This window comes from Oncorhynchus clarkii, chromosome 6 (genome assembly GCF_045791955.1).
Source record: "Oncorhynchus clarkii lewisi isolate Uvic-CL-2024 chromosome 6, UVic_Ocla_1.0, whole genome shotgun sequence".
Lineage (NCBI taxonomy): Eukaryota > Metazoa > Chordata > Actinopteri > Salmoniformes > Salmonidae > Oncorhynchus > Oncorhynchus clarkii.
In genome coordinates this window covers 60,866,658-60,885,430 of record NC_092152.1, presented here as the reverse complement: position 1 = coordinate 60,885,430, position 18,773 = coordinate 60,866,658, and the positions used below count along the sequence as shown (strand labels likewise).

Here is an 18,773-nt window from a genome sequence, read left to right as displayed (position 1 = left end):
TGTTCCTTTTCCAGTTTAGAAGAAGTGACTCCTAAATGCTAACTCCCATTCGCATAAGCTGGTAGCATAACTAGCATACAGAAATCGGTGGTGGTAGTCAAAGTCGTTTTTTAACTGCAATGCTGTTGATTGGTGACGATGTCAAAATAATTATTTGGGGTTGACATCTATACAAACATTATATTCTGATTTTTACCTCAACCTAGTGGGAAATACACATATAAACAATAGCCTAAATGCAGGAAAATGTTGCTAGGGGGCAATGAGGAGATTTGGGATCGTTCCCCGACAGCATATTTCCCCCACGTGTTTCCATGGCATTTCCATTGTTTGGGTCAAGTTCCATTGACCTCTTTACTGCATCATTTGCCAAGGTTAGAGCTTCCAAGCCCTCTCTATTCATTATATTTCTATGGTGCTGCCTGCCTATCACAGCTTGAAGTTCCAGTGAGATGGGTTATTATGATGTAAGAGGTAGAGGAAGAGATGACCTATGAAATTATCTCTGTCTGCATGCATTAACATTGTCATATTTTTCAAAGAAACGCACAGGCAAGCCAAGCTCCACCAAAGAAAATATTTGCAAGGCCGAAGACCTTAGGGACGTTGTTCTAAAGGTAATACAATCAGGCGACCCCTAACCCAAAAGAAACCTGGTCTGTACGTAACTGTAGATGTTCTGTAGATACTGTCTCCTACTGCTGATACTAGTGCACTCAATCGATCAGCCAACAACAATAAAGCAATGGACTGATTTCAGTTTTAAAAGATGTCAATTTTTTGCACCTAGGGTTTACTAAGGGTTACTTATTATAGTCAATCATAAAGGTGTCTTAAAATACGGTTGAAATAATTGTAACATGTTAAAATTGACTAAAATGACCCGTCATTATACAATAAGGCCCTATGTCAAATGACTTTTGCCTAATTGATATAGAAGAACAAAAGTACAATCAGGTATAACAGTCTTTTTTTATTCTCCAAGCCATCAATGAACATTCCTCAATGTTTGCACCACTATAAAAGGCCAAAACTTTTCATCCATTATTTTTTCATATAGTTAAGGAAAGGATATGTGAAAGTCTAAATTAGATCACTATTGAATGCTATTCCAAAAAAACATTTTTAATATTCATCAGCCTCACACACAAAGACAAGACTATTCATTCCATTCAACATTTCCAATGTCACGTTTCTTTGCTCTGTTGTCCTGTTTTCCTATACTCATCCCTCAAATTTCGCTGGCTTTCATCTCACCACAAATGCTGCAAACACAGGCTGCCCCTCTACAATGACATGTGGGGCACAAAGACTCAGTAGGGCACACTGCATCCATGTCTCACATCTCTTCCTACATGTATCTCACTCCCCCTCTCTACACTTGAGTAGTTGTATTTCCTTTTGGTTAATCGGAAACTCGTTTGCCACGACATTTTTATATTTATCTTCAGAAGCTTGTGTTGGAGGTTTTTTTCGGATCATTAGGTACATCACATTTATATTAGCTTCAGACCAAGTCTACAGCCTGACTTATTGCCTCACCGATTGCCTCAGGAATCTGGATGTCGCCAGGCAGGTTCAAGTTCTTTTTTAATTCGCAGTAACTTTGCACCTCAACGGCATCCTCTGGCTTGTCAATGCCATTGACACATTCCTTTTGCTGTGGCTCCGGGGCAGACACGGCAGCCGGCTCGACCGCCTGCTCCTGACACTCCCCATTGACCTCAGGGGCAGAAGGCTCAGCAGTAGCCTCCACTGAGGAAACAACTTCCTTGTTGTCCAGCACAGCCTCCTCTTGCTCAGCGCTGGCCTCCTCTGCAGCAGCAGGTGCAGCAGATTCTGAAATTATGATCTCCGGGATGGGTTCTGCGATGTCGGCAGCGTCTGGCTCTGCTGCTTCAGTTACTGCATCAGCAGCTTCAGATTCAAGCTCTGCTACGGATTCTTCTACAGGTAGGGGGAGCTCTTCAGCGGCTGGTTGTGGGATGGAATCTGCCTCTGGCTCTGCGGCTGCCTCTGTGGCTGACTCTGACACGGCTTCTGCAACTGATGCAGGCTCCTCCTCCGGGGCGGGTGAAGCTGCTTCTGCCTCTACTGGTGCCTCGACCACAGCCTCAGTTTCTGGGGCCTTCCCTGTAACAGTCTCTGTTTCAGGCTCTGGAGCGGCAGGCTCTGGTTCTGTAGTGTCTGTAATCTCGGCTGTCACTTCTGTGGCTTGTTCTGTAGCCTCAGAAGCCTTTTCTGGTGCTGCAGCTAGCTCCACAGAGGCTGCCACAGGCTCTTCTGGTGCAGGCTCTTTTGGTGCTGCCTCAGGTTCCTCTGGTGCAGGTTCTTTTGGTGCTGCCGCAGGCTCTTCTGATGGAGGCTCTTCCACTGCAGGCTCTTTTGGTGCTACTGCAGGCTCTTCTGGTGCAGGTTGTTTTTGGGCTGCTGCAGGCTCTTCTGGTGCAGGTTCTTTTGGTGCTGTTGCAGGCTCTTCTGGTACAGGCTCTTCTGGTACAGGCTCTTCCACTGTAGGCTCTTTTGGTGCAGCCGCTGGTTCCTTTAGTGCCGCTGGTTCTTCCGGTGCCTCTGTTTTATCTGTTGCTGCTGCAGGTTCCTCTGGTGCTGCCGCAGGTTCCTCTGGTGATGCCGCTGGTTCCTCAGCTGCTGCAGGTTCTTCCGGTGCTGCCACGGGCTCTTCTGGAGCTGCAAGCTCTTCTGGAGCTGCGGCTGGTTCCTCTGCTACTGCTGCAGGTTCTTCCGGTGCTGCCACTGGCTCTTCTGAGGCTGCAGGTTCTTCTGGTGCTGCAGCTGGCGCTGGGTCCTCTGGTGCTGCAGCTGGTTCTCTTGAAGCCACCGGTTCTTCTGCTGCTGGCGCAGGTTCTTCCGGTGCCGCCACTGGCTTTTCTGGGGCTGCAGGTTCTTCTGGTGCTGCGGCTGGTTCCTCTGCTACTGCTGCAGGTTCTTCCGGTGCTGCCACTGGCTCTTCTGAGGCTGCAGGTTCTTCTGGTGTTGCAGCTGGCGCTGGGTCCTCTGGTGCTGCAGCTGGATCTCTTGAAGCCACTGGTTCTTCTGCTGCTGGCGCAGGTTCTTCCGGTGCCGCCACTGGCTTTTCTGGGGCTGCAGGTTCTTCTGGTGCTGCAGCTGGCGCTGGGTCCTCTGGTGCTTTGGCTGGTTCTGCTGAAGCCGCTGGTTCTTCTGCTACTGGCGCTGGTTCTGCCAGTGCTGCCTCAGGTTCATCTGGTACAGCCGCTGGCTCTGCGGTGGCCCCCTTGGCCACGGCCTCTATAGCTGACAGTGCCTCTTCTGTCGCTTCTGTGATGGCTACCACTGTCGACTCCACTGCTCCCTCCACCGCAGCAGACACCTTAGGAGCAGTCTTCGCTGCCAACTCAGCGACCGGAGCTGGTGCTTTGCTCTCCACAACATGGGTCACGGCCTCAACGGCACTCACAGCAGCCACAGTAATCTCCTCCTTCTTGTCCTTTGGGTCGCTGACATCGTACCCCTTCTTCCGCTTGCTCAGCTTGCCTCCCATGGTGTCTCCTAAAAGTGAATAATAAAATCAGAATGACTTAACAAGTGTGACAAGTTGTTGCGTTTGAAAATATATGTATAGCATATATTCATTTCCTTTAATTACCCACCACAAACCTCAATACCAAGTTAAAGCTAAAGAAAATGCAGGGCATTGCAATCCTGCCTCCTGTCTCCGAGAAATCACTCAGTCAGGCATTTCAATCTTGAAACCACACTCTGCCAAATACTATTGGCTAAAAGACAAATGACCATTGCATGGGAACTACTCCAAGTTCTAAACTATCCAGTGCTCTTGTATAAACCACAGGACAAGAGACCCTCTCTGGAGTCTTAGGTTATGTTATTATGTGCCAAGTGAGCCTCCCATTCTACTGTTGCCCTATAATGGTCTGTTTTAGTTGTACACTTATTCCCACTGGTATACTTTTAGAATAGTAGGTTAGAGGCACAGTTAGAGGAGGAAAGGGGACTTGAGTTCACAGAATAAAGAAAAAAACACAAATGCTTTTAGCTATAGGTTTTAGGAACCTATTGAGCACTTGTTGTCAGGACATCTAAAATGACTGCAAGCAAACCAAAATAAACAGAGGGAGGGAGAGTAGGAGAGGGGGGGGGGGGGTTGTATAACTATCTAGTGCACTGTAAATAAGTAAGGGATAATCAACGAGGGGTTATTCATTCTGTGGAAAGTAATGAACGAGGTGGAATGCCCTTCAAGCCAATCGGAAACGACTATTGAACAATGCCATGGTATTTTGAAAACTACAGGTTGGTGATACATTTTTTGGGGCTATGGTCTGGATTTGGTCTATCGTTTAGTGCAAGGGTTAGATAAGATTCAGGCCAGGGTACATGGACAAGATAACATATTATTTTACAGACCAGAAACTCGTGTTCTGCACACTCCTGTTACTTGCAACCACTAAACTGTGGGAATTAAGTAAGGGATAATCAGCGAGGGGCTATGCGTTCTATGTAAAATAATGAATGATGTGGAAGGTGTGTTCCACAACGCGCCAACGGAGTGGAACTGACCTTCCACAGAGATGCATTCTTTTCCAGAGTATGCATAGAACCCCGAGTTGATTATCCCTTTTATACCATGCCTTTTATATCATGGCTATACCATGCTACTAGAAAAGTGTTAATTAGCAAGTACTAATGTGTTCAACATCACTGAAGTAGCTAGCTAGCAAGTTTACTAGATAGCTACAGTATGTTGCCATGGTTAAACCATCAGCTAAACCATCAGACCTAGCTTGCTATTATGAAAATCAAATTCAACAATACCAATACTGTTTTAAATGTGACTTTTGCATTCAAAAGCAGCCCAAACTAAGCATGTCAAAAATGTATGATAGCCATTGAATTCTACCATGCAAAAATACCTGTGTGTTATTTAAGCAATAATGACTGAGGGGGTGTTGTATATGTCCAATATACCATGATAAGGTCTGTTCCTTTACACAACACAACGCATTGTGCCTGGATACAGCCCTTAGCCATGGTATATTGGCCATGTATCACAAACCCAGAGATTCCTTACTGCTATTATAAACTGGTCGCCAACATTATTGGAACAGTAAAAATACATGCTTTGTCATACCAGTGGTATACAGTCTGATATACCACGGATGTCAGCCAATCAGCATTCAGGGCTCAAACCACCCAGTTTCTAAAGGGAAAAAATGCATGCTCTAGAATGCCCTTCAAGCCAATCACAAAGGACTATTCAACAATGCCATGGTATAATACTGAGTAGTAGTATTCCGAGTTAGTACCATGCATCATCCACTGATGACAAAAACATATAGCTAAACTATTTGCTTAAGTATGTGTGTAGGGTTAAGGTTATCACATTGGTCTCACTCACAAAATAGTGTTTATCTTATTCCATTGCCATGCTTGTAAGTGGAAGAGCTGATTTCAACATACCTCAACTTCCCTTCCCTCTATCAGAAAACCGAGAACTGGGAATTAAATGTTATTTGAGAGATATGTTTGGTGATAATAGTACTAAATTAATCCTTAAAATAATAGTAGGCTGGCTGTCAAAGAAATCAATATTTACCATTGGAATGGATATACTAAACAGGCATTATAGGTTACAGGTTCTTCTGCCTGACATACAAAAGTATCAAGTGAAGCCAAAAGGTGGAAAATGCTCAACATGCAGTCGGTTCTCAAAAAAGACTATTCTTTGAGGCAAAACTAAGTACGAACGTAGCAATAGACTATGACATTTTCCGCAAGTACTTCTTTTGACAATATCCAAAATGTCACAAACATAGTTGAATCTAATTAGGCTTTTTCGTCAGATGGGTGAGAGAGCGACTGCCATATAGCATATTTATTTTAACTGCAGCACACACGGGCGTGATCATAATAGGAGCTGTCCATAGTACTGCATTGGGACAATCAAGAAGGGATGCAGACAGAGGGAGCCATGCGCCAGGCCAGCGCCGGTAGGCTAAACAGCTAAATCCATGCTGATATCAGAGCAGCGATTGTTCCCCTCCACTAAACTATCGGATAAACAGGTTTTCATATTCCTCCCAATCACTGTCCATATTTGAGGGTCGCTATAGCGTGCGAATTAAGTTAATTTCGGGGGTTATTTCATGTGTTTGACTCAATTAATTGAATCGGTTTACATGACATTTGCCTATACACACACATTGAAAGAAAAACCTTCAGACATTTCAAAATTAGATTTCAATATACATCTGCCAAAAGCACATGACAATTGTCACATATTGGGGAAGTACATGGGGCCTATCGGCGAGGGGATGAAACAGTACCAGTTTTAGGGGTGTGAGGGATAAACCAATTACAGCAATATGATCACACACAGATTACTGCCATGTGTTATTTTGTCTTAAAACTCAAATCTGGCTAAAGACACTTTGATTACGGCGAAGGAAAATGCGCAGAGAATTGTACAACTCCTGTTGCCATAGCAAGGCACTGAGAGACGTGCATCCTAGCCTGCTACAGAATGAAGTTAACTGTGAAACCCACCTGATTGTAAAAAGGATAACTTTTATCGTTTGGATGGATGGCAGTCTTTGATGTGTGTCATTATAGAACAAATATAAGTAATTATTTGAAACGATATATTATCGACAGTGAAGACACAAGCGCAGTGACTCCATCCCCCCAACCACATTACACACCGCTACTCCACTCTATCTACCCTGTTCGTTAATGTAGCCATACCGTCTAGTGGGGCTCCACAGGCGTGTAGAGAGGCACGATGGAAAATATGTTTGTAATGTTTATATTAAGCTTAAATCTTGATTTGTCATCTTATTCTGCACTTTATTTGTTATTTTTTTTATGCATTACATAAATTGATTTGGGCACACAGCCCTGTCACCCTGATGCTTCTGGATATTTTTTTTTCTACGCCTCATAGCGCAGACAAATTGTTAAAATCCCAGCCAGGAGTCCTTGGAACATCCACATAATAAAACGCAAATCATGGCTCGAAGATGTTGAATCTGAAAATCTAGCACGCACCGATAGGAATGCAAATACATGAACAAAAGAGAACAAAGGATAGCTTATCCAACTCTTTCTCCATTCTCTATTCTTCATTCTCCAATTTACCACAACAGCATGCTCTATATGTTCTCTTATTTTCTCCAGAATAAAAAAAAATAACATACAAAAGCTGAAAAATATAGATACAAAGTTCACCAACCTGGATTTCTGCCTTAAACCCAAACGGCAAGGAGAGTCGAGGAGCTGATGTATTCCCTTGCAAGACTGAGCACGGACTGATAATAGAAAGAATCTTGCGACTGAAAGCTGCACCAAAGTCCTCCTCGTTCCCTGAGGTGCAATCTAGGACTGTGCTTTTTTGAAGAGTGCCCCTATAGGTTTGCCAGACATCATTCCCTATCACAATCTATCCCACCCACTGCGTGAAATCTAGGGGAAAGTGGGGTAAATTGAGCCATTTTTACATTTAGCATCACTCTGTCAAGGGAAATGTAATAATATTTCTAACAAAGATATCTAGGCTACATATATTTAATGATGTATCCCTGGAAATTCAGAATTCATGTAAACGTTACAGTTTGGAAAACATAGCTTGTTTTCTCTTAGCACAACTTACCCCTGGTATTGGGTAAATTGAGCCGCAGGACAGGGTAAATTAAGCCCCCTACAAATTTAAAACCATGTCTATCTCAGAGGAGGCCGGTGGGAGGAGCTATAGGAGGATGGACTAATTATAATGGCTGGAATGGAACCAATGGAACGGAGTCAAACATGCAGTTTCCATATGTATAATGTGTTTGATACTGTTCCATTTATACCATTCCAGCTTTCACAATGACCCTTCCTCCTATAACTCCTCCCACCAGCCTCCACTGGTCTCTTTATTTCCCAAACACAATTCAACACAATCACAATCACTTTTTTGTCTTTTAATAATTTTAAGCATCTTTTAACACACGCTTAACACCTAACAAACAATTTACTTAAAAAAAAAAACACTTTTAACATAGGCACTGTTGTTACATCATATCCCAGCGACAATGAAACGCTACTAGCGCACACCACTAACTAGCTGGCCATTTCCCACTGGTTACACTCACCTCCCTTTGACTTCCTCCTTCTCTGCAGCAACCAGTGATCCGGGTCAACAGCATCAATATAACAGTGTTGCTTCCGTCCCTCTGATTGCCCCAACCTGTGCTCGAACCAAGGACCCTCTGAACACATCGATAACAGTCTCCCTTAAATAATTGTTACCTATCCCTCCACAAAAGCCTAGCATAGCAAGGAAATCATCTACTTCAAGGTCTCAGAGTAAGTGACTTCACCGATTGAAATGCTGCTAGCCTGCCATTTCACACCAGTTACACAAGGATGCACTTTCACACTAGGTTTAGGACCTCAAATAGAAGCTAATAGAGACCCCAACTGATGTATAGAATAATCTTAAAATTATCTACTTTGGTGTAGATACAAGCATCATGAAACCTCTTAACACAAAAAAATAATTTCACTTGATGAAAATACATTTTTTGGACCTGTCACGTTCTGACCATCATTCGTGTGTGTTTTCCTTGTTTTAGTGTTGGTCAGGACGTGAGCTGGGTGGGCATTCTATGTTGGATGTCTTGTTTGTCTATTTCTATGTCTGGCCTGATATGGTTCTCAATCAGAGGCAGGTGTTAGTCATTGTCTCTGATTGGGAACCATATTTAGGTAGCCTGGGTTTCACTGTGTGTTTGTGGGTGATTGTCCTTTGTGTCCGTATTCTGTGTTTATGTGCACGAGTATTAGGCTGTTTCGGTTTTCGTTACGTTTATTGTTTTGTAGTGTTTGTATTTAGATTCATGTTGTTTCAGTTTAATAAACATGGATCGCAATCTACATGCCGCATTTTGGTCCGACTCTCCTCTTTCAACAGACAAACGCCGTTACAGAATCACCCACCACAACAGGACCAAGCGGCGTGGTAACGGGCAACAGCAGCGAAAGGAGGAATGGACATGGGAGGATGTTATGGACAGCAGGAGTATGGACTATACTACTTGGGAGGAGAGACAGGTGGGCGGTCGACCCAGGGAGAGTGCCGGAGCCCGCCTGGGATTCGATGGAGCAGTGCGCGGAAGGTTATTGTAGAATGGAGTTGGCGAAGCAAGCACGGCGGCGCGGAAGGAAGCCCGAGAGTCAGCCCCAAAAATGTATTGGGGGGGGCTCACAGGGAGTATGGCTACGCCAGGTAGGAGACCTGCGTGCGCACGGTGTCTCCAGTGCGGTGCATAGCCTCCTTGGACCGGCTTACATGGCACCAGCCTTGCGCTCGGTGTCTCCGGTTCGCCTGCATAGCCCAGTGCGGGCTATTCCACCTCGCCGCACTGGCAGGGCGACCGAGAGCATTCAACCAGGTAAGGTTGGGCAGGCTCGGTGCTCAAGAGCTCCAGTGCGCCTGCACGGTCCGGTCTTTCCAGTACCACCTCCACACCCCAGCCCTCCGGTAGCAGCTCCCCGCACCAGGCTTCCTGTGCGTGTTCTCGGCCCAGTACCACCAGTGCCAGCACCACGCATCAGGCCTACAGTGCGCCTTGCCTGTCCAGCGCTGTCAGAGCCTTCCTCCTCTCCAGCGCTGCCGGAGTCTCCCGCCTGTTCAGCGCAGTTAGAGCCTTCCTCCTCTCCAGCGCTGCCGGAGTCTCCCGCCTGTTTAGCGCTGCCAGAGCCTTCCGCCTCTACAGCGCTGCCGGAGTCTCCCGCCTGTTCAGAACTGCCAGTCTGCAAGGAGCTGCCAGTCTGCAAGGAGCTGCCAGTCTGCAAGGAGCTGCCAGTCTGCAAGGAGCTGCCAGTCTGCAAGGAGCTGCCAGTCTGCATAGAGCTGCCAGTCTGCATAGAGCTGCCAGTCTGCATGGAGCTGCCAGTCTGCAAGGAGCTGCCAGTCTGCAAGGAGCTGCCAGTCTGCAAGGAGCTGCCAGTCTGCATTGAGCTGCCAGTCCGCAAGGAGCTGCCAGTCTGCAAGGAGCCGCCAGAGCTGCCAGTCTGCAGGATGCCGCCAAAGCTGCCAGTCTGCAAGGAGCCGCCAGAGCTGCCAGTCTGCAAGGAGCCGCCAGAGCTGCCAGTCTGCAAGGAGCTGCCAGTCTGCAAGAAGCCGCCAGAGCTGCCAGTCTGCATGGAGCAGCCAGAGCCGCCAGTCAGCATGGAGCAGCCAGGGCCGCCAGTCAGCATGGAGCAGCCAGGGCCGCCAGTCAGCATGGAGCAGCCAGGGCCGCCAGTCAGCATGGAGCAGCCAGGGCCGCCAGTCAGCATGGAGCAGCCAGGGCCGCCAGTCAGCATGGAGCAGCCAGGGCCGCCAGTCAGCATGGAGCAGCCAGGGCCGCCAGTCAGCATGGAGCAGCCAGGGCCGCCAGTCAGCATGGAGCAGCCAGGGCCGCCAGTCGGCATGGAGCAGCCAGGGCCGCCAGTCGGCATGGAGCAGCCAGAGCAGCCAGTCGGCATGGAGCAGCCAGAGCAGCCAGTCGGCATGGAGCAGCCAGAGCAGCCAGTCGGCATGGAGCAGCCAGAGCAGCCAGTCGGCAGGGAGCAGCCAGAGCAGCCAGTCAGCAGGGAGCAGCCAGAGCAGCCAGTCAGCAGGGAGCAGCCAGAGCTGCCAGTCAGCATGGAGCAGCCAGTCAGCATGGAGCAGCCAGTCAGCATGGAGCAGCCAGAGTTGCCAGTCAGCATGGAGCAGCCAGAACTGCCAGTCAGCCAGACTCTTCCAGATCTGCCAGTCAGCCAGACTCTTCCAGATCTGCCAGTCAGTCAGACTCTTCCAGATCTGCCAGTCAGTCAGACTCTTCCAGATCTGCCAGAACTGCCAGCCAGCCGGGATCTGCCAGAGCCAACTACCTGCCTGGGCTTCCTCTCAGTGCTGCGCTTCCTCTCAGTGCTGAGCTACCCCTCAGTCCCGAGCTACCCCTCAGTCCCGAGCTACCCCTCAGTCCCGAGCTGTCCCTCTGTCCCGAGCTGTCCCTCTGTCCCGAGCTGCCCCTCTGTCCCAAGCTGCCATTAAGGAGGGTAGCCTATCTAGGGACGCTAAGGAGGTGGACTAAGACTATTATGGAGTGGGGTCCACGTCCAGCGCCAGAGCCGCCACCGCGGACAGATGCCCACCCACACCCTCCCCTATAGGTTTAGGTTGTGCGTCCGGAGTCCGCACCTTGGAGGGGGGTACTGTCACGTTCTGACCATCGTTCGTGTGTGTTTTCCTTGTTTTAGTGTTGGTCAGGACGTGAGCTGGGTGGGCATTCTATGTTGGATGTCTTGTTTGTCTATTTCTATGTCTGGCCTGATATGGTTCTCAATCAGAGGCAGGTGTTAGTCATTGTCTCTGATTGGGAACCATATTTAGGTAGCCTGGGTTTCACTGTGTGTTCGTGGGTGATTGTCCTTTGTGTCCGTATTCTGTGTTTATGTGCACGAGTATTAGGCTGTTTCGGTTTTCGTTACGTTTATTGTTTTGTAGTGTTTGTATTTAGATTCATGTTGTTTCAGTTTAATAAACATGGATCGCAATCTACACGCCGCATTTTGGTCCGACTCTTCTCTTTCAACAGACAAACGCGTGTGGTTTCATCCTTTACAGACTCCATAAAACGATGACCTCAATATTTGGTCAAACTGTAAATGTTGTGCATGGTTTCCTAGAAACAAGGGTGGCTCAACTTACTCCTTTGCTCAATTTAGCCCCTCTCTTCTATACTCTAGTGCATACTTCTGTAGATTAGATGGGGTTTACACATTTGAATGCACACTCTTATTTCACGTCATAAGTGATCGCTATCACAACGGTCTTTATTTGACCTAAGTTTGTATTATACTTATGTAGTCTTATTTAGTCTTTATCTGTGTGGTGAGTGGTGACAAAGAGGGCAATAACACTCCCCTTCCTCCCCCAATCAAAGTCAGAAACGAACTATATTAAGGACCTTATTCTAAGGTGGTTCCTGGTGGAATGTTGAAATTACAATATTATGTTTTTTTTATTTCACCTTAATTTAACCAGGTAGGCTAGTTGAGAACAAATCTCATGCATCGGTTCAACCAGAATATAGTATCTATTGCACCACAGTTTCCCTACAAAGAATTGTTGGTAAATTGAATTCTACAGAATGGAAATGTGTTCTTTCCGCTATTGTGTTGGATGATGAAATATTATGCAGTATTATGTAACTCAGTACCTTTACTCCAGGACCTGTGTATGTCAATTTAACCACGTGACACCAGGGCCGTAGCTACAGTACATATGAGCAGGGTAGGTGAATAAAGGATTACATGTAATCTGTTACATGTGTAAGGTTCTGTATTTATTTTCTTAGTCAACCCTGTGTTCTGTTTCGTTGTATTCTTGAATGTAACCCTGTTTCCTTGTGTTCTTGAACGTAGCCCTGTCTTTCATTTTTGTTCATTGATATCACCTGTGTTAGTTAGTTACTCACCTGGTCTCATCAGCTCCTTATTTAGTTCAGTTCATTCTGTTTGTGCCTTTGTGAGGTATTGGTTGTTTTGACTAAGCCTGTTCTTAGCTTGTTTGTGAGAACCAGTTATAGCCTTCAGTCCTAGTTTTGATTCACCTGCCTGTTTGCCTACATATGACCATGATTCCTGCTTTCTGCGAAGGCGAAGTAATCCTGCCGCGCTCTGTGCATGAATCTACACCTTTTTCTCCCAGAGTATTCATTACAGAATACATCACCTAAAAACGGATTGGCTTCAGTGGAGCTACAGCAGCGCCTAACCCAGCAAGAGGAGCATATGGAGGAAATCTGCCATCTCCTCCGCCAGCCTACCCCTACTCCTCCAATGCCAGGTATCGTAACCCATAGTCCTTCATTCATATCCATGCCTAGAAAATATGACGGTTCACCTGGGAAATGTCAGGGATTTCTGACGCAATGCAGCAAATACATTGAGCACAACCCCACTAACTTTGACACCAAAGCCCTGGATTGGGCCACTGCCATATGGACTGTCAACAGCACAGAACTTGGATCCGAGACCCATTTCCACACCCTTTTCAAAAAGGTATTCGATCCCTCTCCTTCCGGTCGTCCTATAGGAGACCTCCTCATAGAACTTCAACAAGGACACAATTCAGCTACCCAGTATGCCTGAGAGTTCCGCACCATGGCTGCAGGGAGTGGATGGAGTGAGGCTGCTTTACTTAGCGTCTTCCGAAGCGGGCCCAACAGAACTTCAGGCTGTGGAGGTGACCTTCAGGATTTAAATCAATACATTCATATTTCACTCTCCATCGACCTCGTCGCCGCCCGCTGAAGAACTCTGCCACCCAGGAATCCGAAACCTTCTCTTTCCATGACTCCGTCATCCCGTCCGAGTCTTCCAGAGCCCATGCAGTTGGGCCATGCTCCTCTCCCGTGTATCGACCGTCAAAGGAGAATCCAAGAAGGGCTCTGCCTATACTGTAGAAGGAAGGATCATGTACTCAGCCCTGTTCGCCCCCCATGGCGAGATGGGGGGCAAACATACAGGTAAGCATGTTATTTCTAAATGTCTCCCAGAAGCAATTCTCCATCCCAGTATTGATAACCATGAAGGGGGTTAGTAAGTACGTAGAGGGCTTGATAGAGTCGGGAGCAGCAGGTAATTTTATCGATCATCAGCTAGTACAAGAGCTTGACATTGGTCTAACACCTGTCACCCCTTCCTCAAGGATTAACACCCTGGACGGGCAGCCATTGGTCACGGGCTTCATTGTACACCTGACAGAGTGTCACCCTCCAGATTGGAGTCTCCCACACCGAAACCAACTCATGGAACTCTCATCCCCCGAACAGCCACTCATCCTCGGACACCCCTGGCTTTGTCGTCACGACCCTGCCATCTCGTGGCAACAAGATTAACTACTCTCCTTGTCTTCTACCTGCTTCACCAGTTGTCTCAGTCTACCCTGCAGAGCCACCACCATTGAGGCCTCTGCAGTGCAGAGGTGCTATAACAAGCGCTTCAAAATGCAAACTTTGAAAGGTTAGCCCATGCACCCTGTGTGACCCAGAATCATGAAATTGTGTCCATAGGTCCCTTTCCTCACAAGGAAAAAAACTTCCCTTAAGAAACCATAAAGTCCGCCATTATAGATTTTCCACCATTTACAAATTTGTGAAAATCCCTTAAAACGCTTTTCCTCTAGCACGGATTGACCGATCTGCACAACTTGACATGTACAGTGGGGCAAAAAAGTATTTAGTCAGCCACCAATTGTGCAAGTTCTCCCACTTAAAAAGATGAGGCCTGTCATTTTCATCATAGGTACACTTCAACTATGACAGACAAAATGAGAAGAAAAATGTATTTGCAAATTATGGTGGAAAATAAGTATTTGGTCAATAACAAAAGTTTATCTCAATACTTTGTTATATACCCTTTGTTGGCAATGACAGAGGTCAAATGTTTTCTGTAAGTCTTCACAAGGTTTTCACACACTGTTGCTGGTATTTTGGCCCATTCCTCCATGCAGATCTTCTCTAGAACAGTGATGTTTTGGGGCTGTTGCTGGGCAACACAGACTTTCAACTCCCTCCAAAGATTTTCTATGGGGTTGAGATCTGGAGACTGCCTAGGCCACTCCAGGATCTTGAAATGCTTCTTACGAAGCCACTCCTTTGTTGCCCGGGCAGTGTGTTTGGGATCATTGTCATGCTGAAAGACCCAGCCACGTTTCATCTTCAATGCCCTTCAAATCAAATCAAATGTATTTATATAGCCCTTCGTACATCAGCTGATATCTCAAAGTGCTGTACAGAAACCAAGCCTAAAACCCCAAACAGCAAGCAATGCAGGTGTAGAAGCACGGTGGCTAGGAAAAACTCCCTAGAAAGGCCAAAACCTAGGAAGAAACCTAGAGAGGAACCAGGCTATGTGGGGTGGCCAGTCCTCTTCTGGCTGTGCCGGGTGGAGATTATAACAGAACATGGCCAAGATGTTCAAATGTTCATAAATGACCAGCATGGTCGAATAATAATAATAAGGAAGAACAGTTGAAACTGGAGCAGCAGCACGGCCAGGTGGACTGGGGACAGCAAGGAGTCATCATGTCAGGTAGTCCTGGGGCATGGTCCTAGGGCTCAGGTCCTCCGAGAGAGAGGAAGAAAGAGAGAAAGAGAGAATTAGAGAGAGCACACTTAAATTCACACAGGACACCAAATAGGACAGGAGAAGTACTCCAGATATAACAAACTGACCCTAGCCCCCCGACACATAAACTACTGCAGCATAAATACTGGAGGCTGAGACGGGAGGGGTCAGGAGACACTGTGGCCCCATCCGAGGACACCCCCGGACAGGGCCAAACAGGAAGGATATAACCCCACCCACTTTGCCAAAGCACAGCCCCCACACCACTAGAGGGATATCTTCAACCACCAACTTACCATCCAGAGACAAGGCTGAGTATAGCCCACAAAGATCTCCGCCACGGCACAACCCAAGGGGGGCGCCAACCCAGACAGGATGACCACATCAGTTAATCAACCCACTCAGGTGAGGCACCCCTTCCAGGGACGATATGAGAGAGCCCCAGTAAGCCAGTGACTCAGCCCCTGTAATAAGGTTAGAGGCAGAGAATCCCAGTGGAAAGAGGGGAACCGGCCAGGCAGAGACAGCAAGGGCGGTTCGTTGCTCCAGAGCCTTTCCGTTCACCTTCCCACTCCTGGGCCAGACTACACTCAATCATATGACCCACTGAAGAGATGAGTCTTCAGTAAAGACTTAAAGGTTGAGACCGAGTTTGCGTCTCTGACATGGGTAGGCAGACCGTTCCATAAAAATGGAGCTCTATAGGAGAAAGCCCTGCCTCCAGCTGTTTGCTTAGAAATTCTAGGGACAATTAGGAGGCCTGCGTCTTGTGACCGTAGCGTATGTGTAGGTATGTACGGCAGGACCAAATCAGAGAGATAGGTAGGAGCAAGCCCATGTAATGGTTTGTAGGTTAGCAGTAACACCTTGAAATCAGCCCTTGCTTTGACAGGAAGCCAGTGTAGGGAGGCTAGCACTGGAGTAATATGATCCAATTTTTTGGTTCTAGTCAGGATTCTAGCAGCCGTATTTAGCACTAACTAAAGTTTATTTAGTGCTTTATCTGGGTAGCCGGAAAGTAGAGCATTGCAGTAGTCTAACCTAGAAGTGACAAAAGCATGGATTAATTTTTCTGCATCATTTTTGGACAGAAAGTTTCAGATTTTTGCAATGTTACGTAGATGGAAAAAAGCTGTCCTTGAAATGGTCTTGATATGTTCTTCAAAAGAGAGATCAGGGTCCAGAGTAACGCCGAGGTCCTTCACAGTTTTATTTGAGACGACTGTACAACCATCAAGATTAATTGTCAGATTCAACAGAAGATCTCTTTGTTTCTTGGGACCTAGAACAAGCATCTCTGTTTTGTCCGAGTTTAAAAGTAGAAAGTTTGCAGCCATCCACTTCCTTATGTCTGAAACACATGCTTCTAGCGAGGGCAATTTTGGGGCTTCACCATGTTTCATTGAAATGTACAGCTGTGTGTCATCCGCATAGCAGTGAAAGTTAACATTATGTTTTCGAATGACATCCCCAAGAGGTAAAATATATAGTGAAAACAATAGTGGTCCTAAAACGGAACCTTGAGGAACACCGAAATTTACAGTTGATTTGTCAGAGGACAAACCATTCACAGAGACAAACTGATATCTTTCCGACAGATAAGATCTAAACCAGGCCAGAACTTGTCCGTGTAGACCAATTTGGGTTTCCAATCTCTCCAAAAGATTGTGGTGATCGATGGTATCAAAAGCAGCACTAAGGTCTAGGAGCACGAGGACAGATGCAGAGCCTCGGTCTGATGCCATTAAAAGGTAATTTACTACCTTCACAAGTGCAGTCTCAGTACTATGATGGGGTCTAAAACCAGACTGAAGCATTTCGTAAACATTGTTTGTCTTCAGGAAAGCAGTGAGTTGCTGCGCAACAGCCTTTTCTAAAATTTTAGAGGAATGGAAGATTCGATATAGGCCGATAGTTTTTTATATTTTCTGGGTCAAGGTTTGGCTTTTTCAAGAGAGGCTTTATTACTGCCACTTTTAGTGAGTTTGGTACACATCCGGTGGATAAAGAGCCGTTTATTATGTTCAACATAGGAGGGCCAAGCACAGGAAGCAGCTCTTTCAGTAGTTTAGTTGGAATAGGGTCCAGTATGCAGCTTGAAGGTTTAGAGGCCATGATTATTTTCATCATTGTGTCAAGAGATATAGTACTAAAACACTTGAGCGTCTCTCTTGATCCTAGGTCCTGGCAGAGTTGTGCAGACTCAGGACAACTGAGCTTTGAAGGAATACGCAGATTCAAAGAGGAGTCCGTCATTTGCTTTCTAATAATCATGATCTTTTCCTCAAATAAGTTCATGAATTTATCACTGCTAAAGTGAAAGCCATCCTCTCTTGGGGAATGCTGCTTTTTAGTTAGCTTTGCGACAGTATCAAAAAGGAATTTCGGATTGTTCTTATTTTCCTCAATTAAGTTAGAAAAATAGGATGATCGAGCAGCAGTAAGGGCTCTTCGGTACTGCACGGTACTGTCTTTCCAAGCTAGTCGGAAGACTTCCAGTTTGGTGTGGCGCCATTTCCATTCCAATATCCTGGAAGCTTGCTTCAGAGCTCGGGTATTTTCTGTGTACCAGGGAGCTAGTTTCTTATGAGAAATGCTGATGGAAGGAGGTTTTCACTCAAAATCTCACGATACATGGCCCCATTCATTCTTTCCTTTACACGGATCAGTCATCCTGGTCCCTTTGCAGAAAAACAGCCCCAAAGCATGATGTTTTCACCCCCATGCTTCACAGTAGGTATGGTGTTCTTTGGATGCAACTCAGCATTCTTTGTCCTCCAAACACGACGAGTTGAGTTTTTACCAAAAAGTTATATTTTGGTTTCATCTGACCATATGACATTCTCCCAATCTTCTTCTGGCACATCCAAATGCTCTCTAGCAAACTTCAGACGGGCCTGGACATGTACTGGCTTAAGCAGGGGGACACGTCTGGCACTGCAGGATTTGAGTCCCTGGCGGCGTAGTGTGTTACTGATGGTAGGCTTTTTTACTTTGGTCCCAGCTCTCTGCAGGTCATTCACTAGGTCCCCCCGTGTGGTTCTGGGATTTTTGCTCACTGTTCTTGTGATCATTTTGACCCCACGGGGTGAGATCTTGCGTGGAGCCCCAGATCGAGGGAGATTATCAGTGGTCTTGTACGTCTTCCATTTCCTAATAATTGCTCTCACAGTTGATTTCTTCAAACCAAGCTGCTTACCTATTGCAGATTCAGTCTTCCCAGCCTGGTGCAGGTCTACAATTTTGTTTCTGGTGTCCTTTGACAGCTCTTTGGTCTTGGCCATAGTGGAGTTTGGAATGTGACTGTTTGAGGTTGTGGACAGGTGTCTTTTATACTGATAACAAGTTCAAACAGGTGCCATTCATACAGGTGAGTGGAGGACAGAGGAGCCTCTTTAAAAAATAAGTTACGGTCTGTGAGAGCCAGAAATCTTGCTTGTTTGTAGGTGACCAAATACTTATTTTCCACCATAATTTGCAAATAAATAAATTAAAAATCCTACAATGTGATTTTTCTGGATTTTTTTTTCCTCATTTTGTCTGTCATAGTTGAAGTGTACCTATGATGAAAATTACAGGCCTCATCTTTTTAAGTGGGAGAACTTGCTCAATTGGTGGCTAACTAAATA

The 18,773-nt window shown here is 46.3% G+C and overlaps 1 protein-coding gene across 1 annotated transcript; it reads right to left on the bottom strand.

Annotated features, from left to right (window-relative positions):
* Positions 1-958: 958 nt before the first annotated feature.
* LOC139411375 (proteoglycan 4-like) lies at positions 959-7,371 on the bottom strand. Its single transcript, XM_071157656.1, has 2 exons — positions 7,229-7,371; positions 959-3,528 (listed from the first exon to the last, which is right to left on the bottom strand). Exon 2 carries the CDS (start codon positions 3,518-3,520, stop codon positions 1,508-1,510), a length of 2,013 nt encoding a protein of 670 aa, XP_071013757.1. The 5' UTR covers positions 3,521-3,528; positions 7,229-7,371; the 3' UTR covers positions 959-1,507.
* Between the last annotated feature and the right edge of the window lie 11,402 nt (positions 7,372-18,773).